Below are 20,061 nucleotides of genomic sequence, written 5' to 3'. Positions count from 1 at the left end.
CACCTCAGCAGTGCCGCAGACTGATCACCTCCATGCCACACCGCATTGATACAGTAATTCATGGTAAAGGAGCCCCAACCAAGTATTGAGTGTATAAATGAATATACTTTCCAGAAGTTGGACATTTCTGTATTGGAAATCCTTTTTTTGATTGATCTTAGGGAATATTCTAATAATTTGAGATACTGGATTTCTGATTTTCATGAGCTATAAGCCATAATCATCAAAATTAAAACAAAAAAGGCTTTAAATATTTCACTTTACATGTAATGAATATAGAATATATGAAAGTTTACCTTTTTGAATTAAATTATGAAAAAAAGGAACTTTTTCATGGCATTCTAATTTTTTGAGATGCACTATGTATATCCTCCTGGGAACCAAGAAAAAAATGTGCCTCTCAATTTCTCTTTTGTTGTGATTTCATTGGAAAGCCCAGGATTTACTCTTTACAACACACCAGGATTCAAGTGAATCGCTTGAAAGAGTAAGAGGGTGTGCACATAAAACAAATGTCAACTACAGAGGGCACAAGTCTATGGGTTGGTACTCAGGAGGATATATATATATATATATATATATATATATATATATATATATATATATTTATATATATATATATATCTCAGTCTGAGGTCCAGTGAGTGCAGTTTTATGTGGAAATGAGCTGTAGGTTTTACTGAACATCTCACAGAACCAGCCGCAGTTCTTCTGGACACTTTGACCGTCACACTCACTTCTTCATTTTACAAAAAACATTTTCCACTAGGGTCAGCACGGTGGTGTAGTGGTTAGTGCTGTCGCCTCACAGCAAGAAGGTCCGGGTTCGAGCCCCGTGGCCGGCGAGGGCCTTTCTATGCGGAGTTTGCATGTTGTCCGCGTGGGTTTCCTCCGGGTGCTCCGGTTTCCCCCACAGTCCAAAGACATGCAGGTTAGGTTAACTGGTGACTCTAAATTGAGCGTAGGTGTGAATGTGAGTGTGAATGGTTGTCTGTGTCTATGTGTCAGCCCTGTGATGACCTGGCGACTTGTCCAGGGTGTACCCCGCCTTTCGCCCGTAGTCAGCTGGGATAGGATCCAGCTTGCCTGCGACCCTGTAGAATAGGATAAAGCGGCTACAGATAATGAGGTAAGATTTTCCACTAGCCTTCATTATGTTTTCTACGTTCATCTGAAAAGTGATCTCTTATGGAATATACTGCTCAGATATTTGCAAACATTTTTTTCCTGTAACATTTAATTTTGTGCTGCGACAAAAAAAAAACATGAAAGTTTGGACTCTAAAATGTTTGTCATGTTTTGACTTGATAATGTAGGAGTCATAAAATAGAAATCTATAACAAAGTTTGTATGAAAAGACAAAAATATGGGGGGCTAAGACTTTTGCATAGTACTGTGCATCAGGGGCATAGCTAGGATTTTTCAAAGGGGGAGGGGTCACACACTGACTGGCAGCCTGAGTACATTATGGAACAAAAAATAATTCCCATTGCTAGTTTTAGGCAGCTTAGAAACCGGCTCTTCCATTATTGCTGTTTCTTCCACGTTTTCTTGATGTGTTCTAGAAACGGCACTAAAACTTAGCTTCGAAGCCACAAAATGCAACTTTGATGGAAAAAAATATAATAAATTGCTTACCTCTCTTCACGTCGAAAGAAGGAGGAAAGTTTCGCTTGTTCTGACATGGCGAATTATTAACACAAGAGAAAATACTCGTAATGCGCAACTAAAGAGACTGCAGCTACACCGGCAGCTTGACCATGCTTTCTAGTGCGATCGTATTGCGCTTGTGCAGAACTGTTTCAGTCCTGAGCGCCTTGGCTTGTGCACCCAAAGGCGCGCCTAATGAGCTCCGGCACGTGCGTCGTTAACGAAGAACACCCGTCTTTAATCAATGAACTACGTTTAGGCTATTTAAGGACTGCGCCCATGCAAGGACGATGCGAAGTATTACACCGCGTCTAGTGTGCCTTACTGAACCTTGTTTCCTGTTCTTGTTGACCTCCTGGGTTTTCAACTCCTGTTTCTCGTCCCTTGATCTTGTATAGTTTTGCCTCCGATATTCTGTCCACGCCTCGATTGACCTCCTGCCTGTTTCCTCGATTACCACTTTGCCTGCTGTTTCGGACTGTTTGCCTGTTGTGTGCATTTCATGCACTTTATGCTCATATCGCACTGTGTATTATTTAACATATCTGCACTTACATCCGCCTCTCCTGCACACACTCTGACAAACTGGGTTTTTGCGCCCAAATCACAGGAAGTCAAGGTTATAGAAACCCTAATGAGGCTGAGGTGACAATCTAATCTCATCTCATCTCATCTCATCTCATCATCTGTAGCCGCTTTATCCTGTTCTACAGGGTCGCAGGCGAGCTGGATCCTATCCCAGCTGACTACGGGCGAAAGGCGGGGTACACCCTGGACAAGTCGCCAGGTCATCACAGGGCTGACACATAGACACAGACAACCATTCACACTCACATTCACACCTACGGTCAATTTAGAGTCACCAGTTAACCTAACCTGCATGTCTTTGGACTGTGGGGGAAACCGGAGCACCCGGAGGAAACCCACGCGGACACGGGGAGAACATGCAAACTCCACACAGAAAGGTCCTCGCCGGCCACGGGGCTCGAACCCAGACCTTCTTGCTGTGAGGCGACAGCGCTAACCACTACAGGTGACAATCTAGTTTAAAAAAAAATGCTAGAAAAATTACAGTGGGCGGCACGGTGGTGTAGTGGTTAGCATGGTCGCCTCACAGCAAGAAGGTTCTGGGTTCGAACCCAGCGGCCGTTGAGGGCCTTTCTGTGTGGAGTTTGCATGTTCTCCCCGTGTCCGCGTGGGTTTCCTCCGGGTGCTCCGGTTTCCCCCACAGTCCAAAGACATGCAGGTTAGGTTAATATGGGACGGCCTTGGGCTGAGGTGTTCTTGAGCGAGGCGCCGAACTCCCAACTGCTCCCCGGGCGCTGTTAGCATGGCTGCCCACCGCTCTGGGTATGTGTGTGTGCTCATTGCTCATGTGTGTGTTCACTGCTTCAGATGGGTTAAATGCAGAGAGGAAATTTCACAAGTGTGTGATGAATAAAGTTGTGCTTTCTTTCTTTTTCTAATATTCTTATGCAGCTCCTGAAAAAATTTATGGTCCGACAAAGGGGGGGGGGGGGTCACGGGCACCCCAGGACCCTCCCCCCCCCAGCTACGCCCCTGTGTATAGAATATAAAATAATTTAAAGTGATATGCAGTTATTGCATAGTAGTGTGTCATGACTGCACTTGAGGTAAAATTGTTGTTGTGGGGGGTGGAGGGGTGTGAGTTCAGTTCACTGATAGCTGTTGGGTAAAAGCTGTTCCTGAGTCTGGAACTGAGGGCCTTTAAGGCTCCGTAGCATCTTCCAGATGGCAGAAAATAAAGTACATTATTGTGCCTTTAGGGCCACACCGGCTTGTCAGTGGATCAGTACCCTTTATGTACTGCTTTGGAACATGTAATCAGCTTTTTGGCCCTAAAAAGGTACACATAGTTACCTTGAAGTCCAATAATGAGCCCTAGGGGGTCCATTCATGTAGATTGTACCTTGGGGGACAGAAATGGACTCCTACCGTACCCCTATTTCTGAGAGTGCAGTGAGAACAGGTGATGAAAGGGATGTGTATTGTCTTTAATGATGTTGCAGGCTCTGCTGAGGCAGTGGGATCTGCAGACGTCCTCCAGGGGGTATTAATAACCTTCTGAATAGCTGCTCTGTCTGCTGATGAACAGTTTCCAGACCAGCCCGTGACACAGTATGTCAGTTTGCTCTCGACCGAGCAGTGGCAGAACGACTTCAGGAGCTTTGCACAGAGATTGGTTTTCCTCTGAGGAAGTCAAGTCTCTGTTGAGCCTTTCGGACTCGAGCAGTGGAGTCGACCATCCACTTGAGGTCTCACTGATGGTACCTCAAGTCAGGATGCATACCGTATGTAAAATATACAGCCAGGTTTGTTTTTTCACGTCTGTTCTTTTAACTCGTGATCGCTGATGATATTGTGATGTGTGTAAAGGAGATTTGGGAGCCAACCGGCCTTGTTTTCACAATAGATTTAAATTTAGCTCGACACCTGACTCCTTTATTGACATGTTTATTTTCATGCATGACCCGTGTTCATCAAATCTGCATCACGTGACGATCTGCCCACAATCCAGAGGTCAAGAAAATTTCCATCCTTTACAAGCAAAACAAAATGAGACTCGGACACAGACTCAGCTGTGTCTCAGTGACAGCATTTAAAGACTATCCTTCTTATGAGGAGTAATTTTTATGAATAACATTTAAAATAAAAGGTGCAATAAGGAAATAATATTCAAGTCCTAAAACGATGTGTAGAAATTTACATGAACTTCACACGTGAATAATTATTTTTCCCACATATTTTATACCCACATTTTAAAAATTAATAATTTCCAATTGATTTATTTTCCTATATTTGTTTCATGTTTTTTCCCCCCATAAATGATTCATTTATTTTCCATCCCAAATGATTCAGGTTATTTTTACACAATTCATTCCCCCCCACATAATTCATTTATTCTCGCAGGTGATTTTTGCTCATGATTCTCATTTATTTTCACGATTATATTCACAGTTTTCTAACTTGACTCATTTTCTTTACAAATAATTTTTCCCACAAGAATAACTTACTTTGACTTGTGATTTTGAAAAATTTGATTCGTTCGAATGAATCAAATATTTGATTCATTTCATCAAACCATTTGATTCAAGTCCATGTGATTTTCTCACAGTTCATTTTTCACCTGTGAGATTTTTTCCCATGATTCATTTGATTTCATGTGATTTTTTTCCCTTCCCGAATTATTCAGTTTATTTTCAGATTTTTTTTTTTGTTGCAAATAATTCACACGTGTAGAATAGAGACACACGATGCTCGTCACAGGTAGAATTTGTTTTAATCTGAAACGCAGTGACTCTCCAAATAATCACATACAGATCTACATCATTACACAATTACACAGAGCTGTGTGGAAATCCTGTACAAACGTTTAAAGGTTATTAAGAAGTTATAAGGAATAGTGAAAGGTGCAGGCAGTTTGTGCACGAAAACGTGTCGAACATTTTTGCCCCGTTTCTGCTCTGGCAAAGTGGGATCGTGCTAAGTGGCTGAGCGATTACGGCGAAGGATGAACGCGTCAAAAAAAAAAAAATTTGCGTTCTGATCGGTAATATAAGTTAATAGGCCAAAAAAGGAAGGAAAAAACCAAACCTTTACACTTACTGGCTAAATTCAAGAGCTAACTGGCAGCTGTTAATTGAAATATTTACGTTAGTTATCGCTGGTAAACTTGTCAGTAAACCCAGGAACCAATCAGTATTTAGGACTCGCATCAGAGTCAAATTTTAAAATCCTATAAAACTGCCTCGCTAATTAGCATCACTAGGCAGGAAATGTTATTATATTGTAATTAATCAAATTAAACAATGCCAGATGATCACAGTTTGCAGATCATCTGTTCAAATTTAAGTCGCAGTGATGTCATTTTTGTGAACAAATCACCTCTTTGAATCGACTCGCCTTGGACAGTAAAGTTATTTTGTGAGCTGGAACGCCGTAAGATTCCACAAAATGATTTCAGCCTCAGTTATGCAAAAGAAAAATCAGCAGCATCGTAAATGTTTGAAAACTTTGTCTGGGTTTGAAAAAAATTGGCAATGATTAATTTGAGAGCTGAAAGAGTCAACTCTTACTGGTCAGCTGAATCAGATAATATGATTCACTAAAAACACCCATCACTCCATCCATGTGTCTTCTCATAATTCAGTCAAAAAAATAAAAAAACAGCAATATTTTACACTCGACACTCAAATATCATGAACTGTTCTTAATTTATTGTATCATAATATGGAATTTTAATATCAACACACTTCTAAAATGTGTAAACAAGTTTGGACAAATTAAAAAAAAAAAAAAAGGGAAACAAGTGTGTGTGTGTGTTGATATTAAAATGCTCATATTATAACTGAAAAACATCACAATTTACAATATTATAAATCATTGTGAATATAAATTAGTTCTAAAAAACCAAAAAAAAAAAAAATTTAAATGGCCGTCTTTACTGTAAGGAGTGTCTGGCGGAACGGAGCACGCAGGGCAGCGACGATAATTTAAAGTGTTCATGAGATCAACGTACTGTGTGTTAATGTTGGTTGTTATACAGTGGCATGCAAAAGTTTGGGCACCCTTACTGAAAATGTCTGTTACTGTGAATAGTTATTAAGTGAGCAGAAGATGAACTGATCACCAAAAGGCATAAAGGTAAAGACGACGTTTCTTTTCAGCGTTTTCTGCAAGATTTGTGTATTATTTTTGTTTTGTACAATTGGAGAGTGAAAAAAGAAAAGGAACACCATGCGAAAGTTTGGGCACCCCAATACATTTGAGTTCTCAGGTAACTTTTCCCAAGGTTCCAGACCTTAATTAGCTTATTGAGCTGTGGCTTGTTCAAATTCTTCGTTAGGAAAGGTCAGATGATGCAGATTTCAAAGCTGTATAAATTCTCTGACTCCTCAAACTTGTCCCTAAAATCAACAGCCATGGGTTCCTCTAAGCAACTCCCTCGCATTCTGAATAATAAAATAATTGATGCTCACAAAGCAGGAGAAGGCTACAAGAACATAAAGTGTTTTCAGGTAGCTGTTTCCTCAGACTGTAATGTTATTAAGAAATGGCAGTTAACAGAAACAGTGGAGATCAAGGTGAGGTCTGGAAGATGAAGAAAACTTTCTGAAAGAACTGCTCGTTGGATTGCTAGAAAAGCAAATAAAAACCCCTGTTTGACTGCAAAAGACCTTCAGAAAGATTTAGCAGACCCTGGAGTGGTGGTGCACTGTTCTACTATGCAGCGACACCTGAACAAATATGACCTTCTTGGGAGAGTCATCAGAAGAAAACCGTTCCTGCGTCCGAGCCACAAAATTCAGCGTCTGAAGTTTACAAACGAACATCTAAATAAGCCTGATGCATTTTAGAAACAAGTCCTGTGGACTGATGAAATCAAAATAGAACTTTTTGGCCACAATGTGCAAAGGTATGTTTGGAGAAAAAAGGTGCCGAATTCCAGGAAAAGAACGCCTCTCCGACTCTGAAGCATGGGTGTGGATCGATCGTGCTTTGGGGTCGTGTTGCAGCCAGTGGCACAGGGCACATTTCATTGGTCGAGGGAAGCATGGATTCGAATAAATACCAGCAAACATCACACCATCTGTAAAAAAGTTGAAGTTAAAAAGAGGACGGGTCCTACAATAAGACGATGATCCAAAACACACCTCAAAATCTACAATGGAATCCCTCAAGAGGCCCAAGCTGAAGGTTTTGCCCGGGCCCTCACAGTCCCCTGACCTAAACATCATTGAAAATCTGTGGATAGATCTCAAAAGAGCAGCGCATGCAAGACAGCCCAAGAAACTTGTAGAACTGGAAGCCTTTTGCAAGGATGAATGTGTGAAAATCCCCCAGGTAAGAACTGAAAGATTATTAGCTGGCTATAAAAAGTGTTTACAAGCTGTGATACTTGCCAAAGGAGGTGTTACTAGGTACTAACCATGCAGGGTGCCCAAACTTTTGCTTCGGGACCTTTTCCTTTTTTGTCATTTTGAAAATGTAAAAGATGAAAATTAAAAATTGTTTTTGCTTAAAATATAAAGGGAATGAGTCATCTTTAACTTTATGCCTTTTGGAGATCATTTCATCTTCAACTTGCTGAACTGGTCACAGTAACAGCAATTTTGACCAGGGGTGCCCAAACTTTTGCATACCACTGTATAATGGCACACGTCTGGTGTAGTGTGTAAACTCATGACGGAGTCGGACCACAGCGGGAAGATTGTTGTCAGGGATGTCAAGTGAGAAAAAGGAAATTAATTTTTTTTTTGTTAAATACAGATATAAAAGGAATGATCGACTAAACAAGCTGAACTTGCACACATCAATGCCTCGTTAACAACAACAACTATATACAGACACACATCTAAAATGGACTATTATTAGGCAAGATGTCGGTTATGAAACGCACACACACAGGCTTCAAGAATGAACAGAAATACAAACACTGGCTTCATTGGTCTGGAGGTAATGGATAGGAGTTAGCAGCGATTCTCATCATCATCATCATCATCATCCATAAAAGGCAGAACCGAAATGGCCTGATCAGTCAATGCTAAAACAAAGCGCTCAAACCTTGTGCTCTACTCCGTCAGTATGTGCTGATAATCAGTCCTACGATATCACCGTGATATTTAGTACTGTTCCAACGATACTTTTTTTTTTTCTTTCTAATGAAGGTTAAAAGTGCAGACAAAAATCGGTCCCATCCGTCACATAGCGTGAGGACAGAATTGTTATACTGAATAAATCTGATGCAAAAAAACTTGTAACATCTTCATGACAAATAATTCATAATTAGCTGAAATGTGTGGGTTTTTTTTTAAGCTAATAGCTACATAACAGACATCTACCTTCCCCAAAATCAGCTGCGGTTCAGGACAAACTCCGACTCTCGGTCATCTATAAATACGAGTCAGACTTTACTTACAAGGTTAACTGGTCTAATCCCGCTCTTCCTGTAGGCCCCGCCTCCCGATGTTAAAGGTTGGTCCTGGAACACTGGCCGTAATAAAGTTTTGGAGTGAATGATGTTTGGATGTTTATGAACTGAAAACATTTGGGGTGAAGAGAGCCTTCCATGGCTCGTTTCTGAGCAAGTTTTTCGCTATGTGGAATACTGTTGTAAACCATGATACACTGAGTTTTTAAAATCGTGATCATATGGAAACGCGAATACGAATAGATCAGTACACACCACACCTACGCACGCGTGCCGCTCGTTATCGTCGACACGGGAAATACTGAGACAATGGGGAAAAACATCTAAGAGTTTCTCCAGTGAACATGAACATCAACATGAACTTCAGGCTGTTTCTCACTTTGTCACTTCTATAGCGCCACCTGGTGGCTCAACACTGACTAAATCCAGGACCAAAGACCCGGCCTTCTCGTCCTGATATTCCCTCCAACATCTGGAGCGCTGTTTGTGCAAAAGGTTGACTTTCTCTCCCTTCAAACTTCTCTTCATCCTTCCTTGGTTTCTGCAGGAGCAAGGGTATGGAGAGGTTCTTTATTTCTCCACTCCATTGATGGGTTTGTTGTTCCCCAAACCTTTTCCTCTCCTCCTGGTGGTGGGAGGCGCCGCAGAGTCCGACCCTAATAATCAGATTAGAGACAAATTCAATCCCCTTAATGGAAAAAAGTTTAGTTGTGCTGCGTCACATCATGGATCAAGTGAGTCAAACGTCAGCAAGTGTGTCATGGAGTGGATCAGTGAGTGAGTGAGTGAGTGGATCAGTCAGTAACTCTGTTATTGAGTGAGTTAGTCTGCGAGTCAATCAGTGGAAAAAATGAATGGCTCAGTGAATGAGTCGCTCAGTGATTCAGTCAGTGAATGAATCAGTCTGTAAATGAGTGCATCACTCTGAGCTGCTCAGACTGCGAGTCAGTGAATGGGTGAGTCAATTGGCCAATGACTCGGCCACTGAGTGGGTCACTTAGTCTGTGAGTCAGTGAATCAGTCAGTGAGTGAGTCACTCAGTGATCCAGTCAGTGAAGGAGCAATTTCAGTCAGTGAGTCAATAAATAAATGACTCCGTGATTGAGGAAGTGATTCAAGCAGAGAATCAGAAAGTTCAGTCAGTGAGTGAATCAGTCTGCAAATGAGTGAGTCACTGAGTTGCTCAGACTGCGAGTCAGTGAATGGGGGAGTCAATCAGTGAGTGAATCAGTGAATGACTCAGTTATTAAGTGGGTCAGTTAGTGAGAGTTGGTGAAGGAGTGAATCAGTCAGTAAGTGGAAAAAAAAATTAATGACTGTGATTGAGTCGCTCAGTGATTCAGTCAGAGAATCAGAAAGTTCAGACGGTGAGTGAATCAGTCTATAAAGGAGTGCATCACTCCCAAGTTGCTCAGCCTGCGAGTCAGTTAATGATTCAGTGAATTGGTTATAATATACTTTTCTGACATCACTGAGGGTATTCTCAGCGTTTTTTTTTTTTTTTAAAAACACACACAGCCTTGGATATTTCTCTCTCTTACCTTTCACACACGTGTTCTCGCCGGTCTCGGTGTAAACACTGTCCTCGCATTCTGACAAACTCTATAAGAAAAGCCAGTGCAAAACATGGACACGTCACACAGCTGTCCTTAAAGGTGCCCTTCCACCAAAAACGTTTAATACTGGCTCTTTTTGAAATACCATAGTTCACTCAGAGTTGCATATGCATGCGAAAATGTAATTCTACCGCCATTCCCTGCATTAGCTTATGAAAGAAAATAGTCAGAAAAACGAGCGAATCTGAAAAAGCCCTACGAAGTGACGTCACTTTGAAAATTAGTATTCATGGCCTCGCCCACCTTGGCTTGCAACCGCCCACGGGAAGAAAGTTCGGATTTAAGCGCGAGGAGAGATAGCAGAGCCCATCTCGTCAGTAGCTAACAAAGAGGACCTAACAGCAAGCTGAAAACATGGTTGAACAAGTTCGTGCCTGTGTTATTTGTGGCAGTAAGACATCAACGTTGCATTTCTTGCCCAAGATAGAAGAGCTGAAGAAGAAATGGTTGGAATTTATCTTTGGAACACCACCAGCGAAGTGTAATGCAGCATTAGTGCTGTGTTCTGATCATTTCAACCACAGGGACTTTTCAAACTTCGGTGCCTTCAGTAGTGGTTTTGCTTCGAGGTTGTTTTTAATCCCTGGATCTGTACCGTCAAGACGATCGACCACCAGCTCACAAGCTGGAAGTGAAACATGAACTTTTTGTTCGAAGGTTTGTGTTACAAAACAGCATGCTCATATTCTCCACGTTAGCATGCCTGACATGGTCACAAGCTCGGCAGGGATGAGTTTTCCGCTTTTTCTGAGTAAAAAACGACCTTTCTATATTATGCCAAATCCGTTGAGAATTTTTTTTTATTAATTTCGGGGGGTTGGGGTGTGTTCCTTCATGCTGTTCAAACTTTATTAACTCCAACAGTGTTTATACATTATGTGCAAGTCGCCATCTTTAGTCTCGTTTAAATCTCGTTGAATGCGATGTAAAATTCGTGTTATCTACATTGTTATTGGTCAAAACATCGACGTCGAGACCATAATAGCCAATCAAAACAGTTTTTACAAAGACACCCACATCCTTTTTTTTTAAGTCACTCATTCATTGTATTCGTTTGTTTGTTTGTTCAGTAAAAACCCAAAACACGTGTTGAATTTATTTTATTTCCTCACGTCGCACATCAATGACGTCAGCGCGCGGTATTTTTCCCTTCGCGGTTTGTTCCTTCTCTCTCGCCGTAGTAAGACACCCACATCCGCTTGTTCTGACCCACTGGAGGGAGCATCACAATGCTGTTAGCCAATCAGAGGCAACACGTTTACATGTCACGAATATTAATGAGCAAGAGCTGAAATCCTGTCGTTCTCCCGCCACCCGCTCCTCCACCAAACTAGAACAGCCTGAAACAGGAGAACCACAGCATTTTTTTTTTTTTTTACCAAAACCGGCTCACAGGGCGTTCATTCATACTAGAGACCACCGCACAATTAATGAAAAAACGATGCAAGGAGACCTTTAAAGCTACAGCATGTCTATGGCTTCTGTTTACAAGTGTGTATTCAGGGTTCGCATTTCCCAAGAAGAACTCAGAAGAATATCCGCAGAGTCAGTTTTCACAAACAGGAAGTGATGCTGTGTGTTCCTGTCAAACCAGACCAACCTTCTCTCTGGGCCCGTAAGTCTCAGCATACCACACCATCCCGTACAGGCACAGGAACGTGATGAAGGCCTGCACACATGGAAGCGTTTGAGTGTGTGTATGGTGTAAATGTGAAGATCCTGGAAAATATTAGGATTTTGAAGAGATGGAAAAGTGAAAATTTCTCTCACCACACACAGGAGCCACAGAATGACGTAGAGGATCTGCGTCTTGGAGAACAGGTCCTGTCCAAATTTAATACACGCTAAAGCCTCAAGAAAAGCGATTGCTCTGTAGGAAGGACCAATAAATCAATTCATATAAAAACTGAATTGAACTAGAAAAGAAAAACGTAACAAGGAATTTGGAGGAATTTAGAGATTTCTAGCTAGACGTGAGCCGACGGTTGAGTTTACATCGTATCATGATATTCAGCATCATTACGGACACTTCATCGTCAGCTCCTCTGCATTCTATCAGGAAGGACGTAGATAGGTAGCATCCATCCAGATTATAATTGTTTAAAGGTTACACAATTACAGCGATAGGGGAATTTATTTTGGTGTTCGTTCGAAGGGGATAAAATAATAGTGTGTGCAAGGCTGCCTATGGATGAGTGGGAATGTTTTTAAAACCACTGAGTGAGTCCTCTCATCGTCAACGAATCAGGAAGTCAGTCAACAGGTCAGTGAGTCAGCCAGTGAGCTGGGAAGTCGGTCAGTGAATTTCGATCAGGGAATCAGTCAACAGGACATTCATACCCCTTTTCCACCAAATCAGTTCCAGTGCTGGTGCTGGTTCACAACTCGTTCAACTTGCGAGCCAGCTGAGAACTAGTTTGCTTTTCCATAGCTCACGGTGCTAAGGGAAGCCACGTCATTACGTCGCTGTATACGTCAGTTACGTCGCTACGTTTGCATAAACCTTGGCGCGAATATCGAAGCAAAAACAACACGGAAGAAGTAGCAGCAGCAACAACAATAATAATGGATGACTTCGCATTTGTACAGCTGCTGCTTCTCATCGCTTAAAAAAATGGCGATCTTTCGCGGTCTTGTTATTGTTGTTGGTCTTAACAACTCCGCCCCCCCGCTGACGTAAGCGGTTCTTTCCTCTGGCCCAGTGGAGAGTTGGTGCTAGCCTGGAACCGTTTTTTCTGGCCCCAGAGCCAGTTCTTTGTCAGTGGAAACAGAAAACCCGGTTCCAAACTAAGCACTGGAACTGCTTTGGTGGAAAAGGGGCAACTGTGAGTAAATGAGTGAGCGAGTCAGTTGTTCAGTCAGTCTTCTGATCACTGATTCAATCAGTAGGTCGCTTGGTCAGAGAGTGAATCAGTCAGTAAGTCATTTAGTCAGCCAGCGTGTCAGAGAGTCAGCCTGGCCTGAGTTTCCCAAAAGCATCACAGCACAAAGATCATCATTAAATGATAGCGTGAGCAGCACAATGAACACCCTCACTCTCTCCTAGTTAAGATGCTCTTAGCGTTAAGAGGCTTTTGGGAAACCCACTCGTCCGTTAATCATTCAGTTGGTCAGTGAGTCAGCCGGTCAGTGAATCAGTTGTCCGTTCAGTCTTTTGATTAGTGAGTCAACTGGTCAGTCAGTCAGTCTTTCAATCAGTCAGCAGGTCATTTGGGGAGTCTGTTGGTCAGAGAGTCAGTCAGTTAATCATTCAGAAGGTAAAACAGTTCTTGTAGCCGGTTCACCTGGTGGTTTGGGTGAGTGCCGAGGACGGGCTTGTGACACCCGTCCCCCACTCCCAAGTTACAGTTTGGCAAAACATTATCCAAATAAAGTATATCTATTTGTTAAAAATTTTTTCAAAATGGCTTCTAATGTTCGAACTCAACCTCGCACCAAGAAAAGTATCAACACTTCATCTTTAGGCAGCCCAAACCACAACCAAGACTTAGTCAGTTCAGATAACAAATCATGAAAAAGATCTAACAGGGTGTGAGCCTGAAACGTTCAGAAAACATCTAGGCCTGTGTTTCACCTGCTGTTACCGTGAGCACTAAACCACAGACTACAGAAGCAGAGAACGACTTCCATCAGTTAACATCTACTACAGCTCACAGCTACGCTCTGCACTTACCCAACCACAAGCCATGGTGTTAACTGGTAAATCTCTCTCTCTCTCACACACACACACACACACACACACACACGTTTCTTATCCATTTACTATCAGTCAAAGGGGCAGAGGGAAGGAAAACATGAAAAACACAGAAACAAGTCTTTCAGTTTGATGGAACTGATAAAGAGAGGGGTGTGTGTGTGTGTGTGTGTGTGTGTGTGTGTGTGTGACGCACCCAAACACCCAGCACTGGGTCCCAACTCGTTTACACTGCGTATCTGTGAGATAGGCGTAGTACTGCCTAGGAAACGCAGAGAGAGAGAGAGAGAGAGAGAGAGAGAGAGAGATATTTTATGTATTCTTTTAACATTCAAGTAGGAAGATCAAGTAGGAAAATAATATTAGCTACAATAATAAATTATTCTATGCTCCAAATAATACAGAAATGACAGAAAAATAAAAACAAAATGTGAAAAAAGCAATAGATAATACAACCCCGATTCCAAAAAAGTTGGGACAAAGTACAAATTGTAAATAAAAACGGAATGCAATAATTTACAAATCTCAAAAACTGATATTGTATTCACAATAGAACATAGACAACATATCAAATGTCGAAAGTGAGACATTTTGAAATTTCATGCCAAATATTGGCTCATTTGAAATTTCATGACCGCAACACATCTCAAAAAAGTTGGGACAGGGGCAATAAGAGGCTGGAAAAGTTAAAGGTACAAAAAAGGAACAGCTGGAGGACCAAATTGCAACTCATTAGGTCAATTGGCAATAGGTCATTAACATGACTGGGTATAAAAAGAGCATCTTGGAGTGGCAGCGGCTCTCAGAAGTAAAGATGGGAAGAGGATCACCAATCCCCCTAATTCTGCGCCGACAAATAGTGGAGCAATATCAGAAAGGAGTTCGACAGTGTAAAATTGCAAAGAGTTTGAACATATCATCATCTACAGTGCAGAATATCATCAAAAGATTCAGAGAATCTGGAAGAATCTCTGTGCGTAAGGGTCAAGGCCGGAAAACCATACTGGGTGTCCGTGATCTTCGGGCCCTTAGACGGCACTGCATCACATACAGGCATGCTTCTGTATTGGAAATCACAAAATGGGCTCAGGAACATTTCCAGAGAACATTATCTGTGAACACAATTCACCGTGCCATCCGCCGTTGCCAGCTAAAACTCTATAGTTCAAAGAAGAAGCCGTATCTAAACATGATCCAGAAGCGCAGACGTCTTCTCTGGGCCAAGGCTCATTTAAAATGGACTGTGGCAAAGTGGAAAACTGTTCTGTGGTCAGACGAATCAAAATTTGAAGTTCTTTATGGAAATCAGGGACGCCGTGTCATTCGGACTAAAGAGGAGAAGGACGACCCGAGTTGTTATCGGCGCTCAGTTCAGAAGCCTGCATCTCTGATGGTATGGGGCTGCATTAGTGCGTGTGGCATGGGCAGCTTACACATCTGGAAAGACACCATCAATGCTGAAAGGTATATCCAGGTTCTAGAGCAACATATGCTCCCATCCAGACGACGTCTCTTTCAGGGAAGACCTTGCATTTTCCAACATGACAATGCCAAACCACATACTGCATCAATTACAGCATCATGGCTGCGTAGAAGAAGGGTCCGGGTACTGAACTGGCCAGCCTGCAGTCCAGATCTTTCACCCATAGAAAACATTTGGCGCATCATAAAACGGAAGATACGACAAAAAAGACCTAAGACAGTTGAGCAACTAGAATCCTACATTAGACAAGAATGGGTTAACATTCCTATCCCTAAACTTGAGCAACTTGTCTCCTCAGTCCCCAGACGTTTACAGACTGTTGTAAAGAGAAAAGGGGATGTCTCACAGTGGGAAACATGGCCTTATCCCAACTTTTTTGAGATGTGTTGTTGTCATGAAATTTAAAATCACCTAATTTTTCTCTTTAAATGATACATTTTCTCAGTTTAAACATTTGATATGTCATCTATGTTCTATTCTGAATAAAATATGGAATTTTGAAACTTCCACATCATTGCATTCCGTTTTTATTTACAATTTGTACTTTGTCCCAACTTTTTTGGAATCGGGGTTGTATATTAAATATGCTTTTTCAAAATCCATTAGACAAAAATTAAAAAAATTATTTAACGCTTAATTCTCTCAAGTGCACGCTAAATTAATTAGGAGATGAAAAAAACACCACCACCACCCTGGTGGTATGTGTGATGGAGTAAGACTGGAGCTCACCTCACAGTGGGGGCGGTGATGACGCCGATGAAGAGGATGCGACCCCAGCTCAGAGCGTGGCATGCTGGGAAAACAAAGATGTGCTTCAGGAAGAAAGTGTTCAGCTCCGTCAACTGACAAAGAGGAAAGAAACACAGAGTGTGAAATCTCTCACCCCCCCACACACACCCAGTTATATATCCATCTGTCTGTTCATCCATCTATCCATACAGCTCTTTATCTGACCACCTGTCTGTCTAACTTTTAAACCGTCTGTCAGCCATCTATCCATCCATCTACCCATGCAGCTCTCCATCTATTCACACATGCATTTGTCCATCCATCCCTCTATTTATCTTTCCATCCATCCATCTGCACATCTTTGTATTCGTCTGCCTGTCCATCTATCTCACCATCACATTTATTCATCTACCCACATCTAACCATCCATCCATTAAAATACACTGAAATGACACCAGAATCAGGCAAAACTGAAAGAGAGTCACTATCCATCCGTCTATCTATTCACGCATCTATTTTTACATCCATCCATCATCTGTCCACAGTGATCCATCCATCTATCCACTTCTAACATTCTTCCATTCACCCACTGGGGTATTTTTGGCATGGACACTTTACAGCTGTACCGCCTTTCAGATTTTTCAAGTGTAGGTCATAAAAAGAATTTTCCCAACACCCAATTATTTTTGTTTAGTGACTGAAAGCTACTGAATTCGAATCACAGAATTCCAATTTTATTAGTTTTTTTTAAAACAGAACAATTAATGAATTTATCGCCACGTGGCCCTAAATTCTCTGCTACTTTTTCCTGCTTCACCATGACCCAATACAAGATACTACGTCATGCATCACATCCCGTGGTGGGCTTTCCCCGTTCACGCAAGGCATTGTGGGATATAAATTTGAAACAGGAGAGAAAAATGGAGGACGTGAGTGTGCGAATGAAACGTGAAAGACTGACTACAGTAACGGAAAGAAAGCGAGAAGAAAAGACGTTATGTTATATATGAAGGAAAGGAAACACAGGACCAAACTAATAAATATTGGCGGTCAGCGAGCACCTCGGTGTGATCAGCTGTTCGTTTAGCGACAGAATGATGGAACTGTCAGTGCACGCTCAAAGGGAAACCTGTAGATGGCAGTAATGCAACACTGTGGATGCCAGCTGCTGTAAAACCCAAAAGAAGAAGAAGGTAAACCTGCGCATGCGCACATGGACTTCCTCTGTCTGCTTGACTGCGCCAAGCGAGCGATTTCATGCACATTATTTGCTTTAATCCCCTCAAATTAAATAACTTCCCAGCCACAGAATGGCCTGATATTTTGAGAGATATTACAGAAATAAACAGATATCACAATCACCACATTTCAGACGGAACTAAATTTCACTGATTTTATGAAACTAAAAGGCCGTCTCGCTTTAAAATTTGGACAAAACTGAAGGACCTTTTGCTTCCCATCATTTTGTTTAAAGGACAAAACTAACATGTTTAAAAATGTAAAGAACTAGACGACTGTGGCTCTGGTTAAGGAATGATCTCACTATAGAAAGGTCATAATCAGGTAATAATAATAATAATAATAATAATAATAATAATAATAAAAAAATTATTATTATTATAATAATAATAAACAACAACGTCTTGCCAGGCAAAACAAACCTCGCCCGGTCGCACTTATGATGAATATGAAGGAAGATATTGTGAAAAAAAACAGGTACCCTATGGATACATGTGGCTACTGCTTATAAATAAAATTTTTTCTGATCCCATGTCCATTCAGTAAATATAGCATATATATTTACTCCATGAGGCAGTAGCCACAAAAATGAAGCACAAGCTAGTGCCTCTATACGAGGCAGTAGACGCAACAAAAATGATTTTGACCTTTTTGGAGACCTTGACTGGATGACCCTCAAAATGTTGGAGGTTCTATTTGAGACCAATGCCCATCCATCCTGAAAGTTTCATGAAGATTGATCCAGCCATTTTCCTGTAATATCGTTTACAAAAAAAAAAAAAAAAAAAGACTGAAAACAATACCTCGCCCCGCTTATCTCGTAGCAGGCGAGGTAATAATAATAATCACATTTCAATTGCAACACATGCACCAGAATGCTGTTTATAGACTTCAGTTCAGCATTTAACATGGTCATCCCCTCTAAGCTCATCACCAAACTCACAGATCTGGGCATCAGTGCTCCCATCTGCAACTGGTTGTTGGATTTTCTAACTAACAGGCCCCAACATGTTCATTTAGACCATCACTGCTCCTCCACCCTCATCCTAAACACTGGTGTACCACAAGGCTGTGTGATGAGCCCGTTCCTCTACTCCTTCTTTACTCATGACTGCAGACCTGTACATTACACTAACACCATCAAGTTTGCAGATGACACCACAGTGATCGGCCTCATCAAGGACAACGATGAGTCAGCCTACAGGGAGGAGGTGGATGGCCTGGCTGTGTGGTGCAGTGAGAACAACCTACTGCTCAACACCAATAAGACCAAGGAGCTCATTGTGGACTTCAGGAGGAATGCTGACACACACACACACCCATATCAATGGTGCAGGTGACCAGCTTCAAATTCCCAGGGATCCACATCTCATAGGACGTCACCTGGACAACCAACTGCTCCAACCTAGTTAAGAAGGCTCACCAGCGTCTCTTTTACTTGAGGACTCTGAAGAAAAACCATCTCTCTTCAGACATCCTGGTGAACTTCTACCGCTGTACCATTGACAGCATTCTAACCAACTGTATTACAGTCTGGTATGGGAACTGCTCTGTTTCGCACCAGGAGGCACTGCAGAAGGTGGTGAAGATTGCCCAGCGTGTCGCGGGAGCCTCACTTCCTGCGATTGAGGACATCTACAGGAAGTGATGTCTCAGGAGAGCCAAAAACATCAACAAAGAGTCCTGCCACCCAGCACACAAACTTTTCACTCTCCTGCCCTCTGGAAGGCGCTACAGGAGCCTTCGGACCAAAATCACCAGGTTCAGGAACAGTATTTTTCCTTCAGCTGTCTCACTGCAGAACTCCGCTCCCCGACAGCTCCCCCTCACTTACACTATTGGTGGGACATGGTGATTCATTTCCGCCAGTTCGTTCATGTCGGTCAGTTCAGCAAAGAAATTCGTTCGTTCACTCGTTCATTTTGATGACGTCACACCAAAGCGGCACAACAATGGCTGTCGTCCGAAGTTTAGTTCATCTTGAGTGAACGAGAGGCGGCAGAGGTGCCATCCACAATAGATTTTCATACATTACAATGTGCTTGAGAAAAAGATGGAAGAAAAACATTATCCTAGCATTATCTGAAAAAGACTACATAAACAAAGCTCTGAAAGTTAATTAAATGTAGATGAGAATAAAGCTGTTTTTATATTTATTATATTTATTTTAGTAGAGCCATGGTCTGCCGGCTATGCAGCTGTTCTCTCAAACCCATTAAGCAAAAAAAAAAAAAAAAAATTGCTTATTTAACAGCAACACTCATTTCAGAGAATAAACAACTTTACAAGTCATCGTATTCAGCGAACAGTAGCCTGCGATGTCTCTCTGCTGCATTCATGATCATTCATTGTTTGGCCTGGTCATGGACATGGAAACGGTTGTTATGCACGAACATTCGATTGACGTCACGTCTAGCGAGACCTTTTCCAGCTGTTCGAGCAAGATGCGCCCAGCCCAGTACGGCAGCAGGCAGGCTGGCTGTTCGTTCGTTCGCGAACTGCTGAGCTCGTTCGCTGTGAACTGAAATGTATTAGCAGGTCATGATATATTTTTTACCATATTAACATGCCATTGTGTGTTATGCCTGATGTAAAGACTCTTGTCTCTGCGAGCCTACCACACAGATTTAATACTTGTCATTTTTAGGGCATACCTAACAACGTGTTTTCTTTCTCTCTCTCTCTTCCCCCCCCCATC

General features: G+C 41.9%; 1 protein-coding gene across 1 annotated transcript in view; it reads right to left on the bottom strand.

Moving 5' to 3' along the window:
- Window positions 1-4,932: 4,932 nt before the first annotated feature.
- The window catches only part of ptdss1a (phosphatidylserine synthase 1a), a 218,765-nt gene continuing 203,636 nt past the window's right edge, over window positions 4,933-20,061 (bottom strand). The window contains exons 8-13 of the mRNA XM_060900449.1: window positions 16,125-16,237; window positions 14,109-14,174; window positions 11,989-12,088; window positions 11,819-11,887; window positions 10,144-10,204; window positions 4,933-9,258 (exon numbers count right to left, since the gene is read on the bottom strand). Of these exons, the coding sequence (XP_060756432.1) occupies window positions 9,173-9,258; window positions 10,144-10,204; window positions 11,819-11,887; window positions 11,989-12,088; window positions 14,109-14,174; window positions 16,125-16,237 (495 nt within the window). The 3' untranslated portion in view covers window positions 4,933-9,172. The remainder of the gene's footprint in view (window positions 9,259-10,143; window positions 10,205-11,818; window positions 11,888-11,988; window positions 12,089-14,108; window positions 14,175-16,124; window positions 16,238-20,061) is intronic.

This window comes from Neoarius graeffei, chromosome 19 (assembly GCF_027579695.1).
Source record: "Neoarius graeffei isolate fNeoGra1 chromosome 19, fNeoGra1.pri, whole genome shotgun sequence".
Classification (NCBI taxonomy): Eukaryota; Metazoa; Chordata; class Actinopteri; order Siluriformes; family Ariidae; genus Neoarius; species Neoarius graeffei.
The sequence above is the reverse complement of the archived record's forward strand: the minus strand, read 5'-3'. Positions and strand labels throughout refer to the sequence as shown.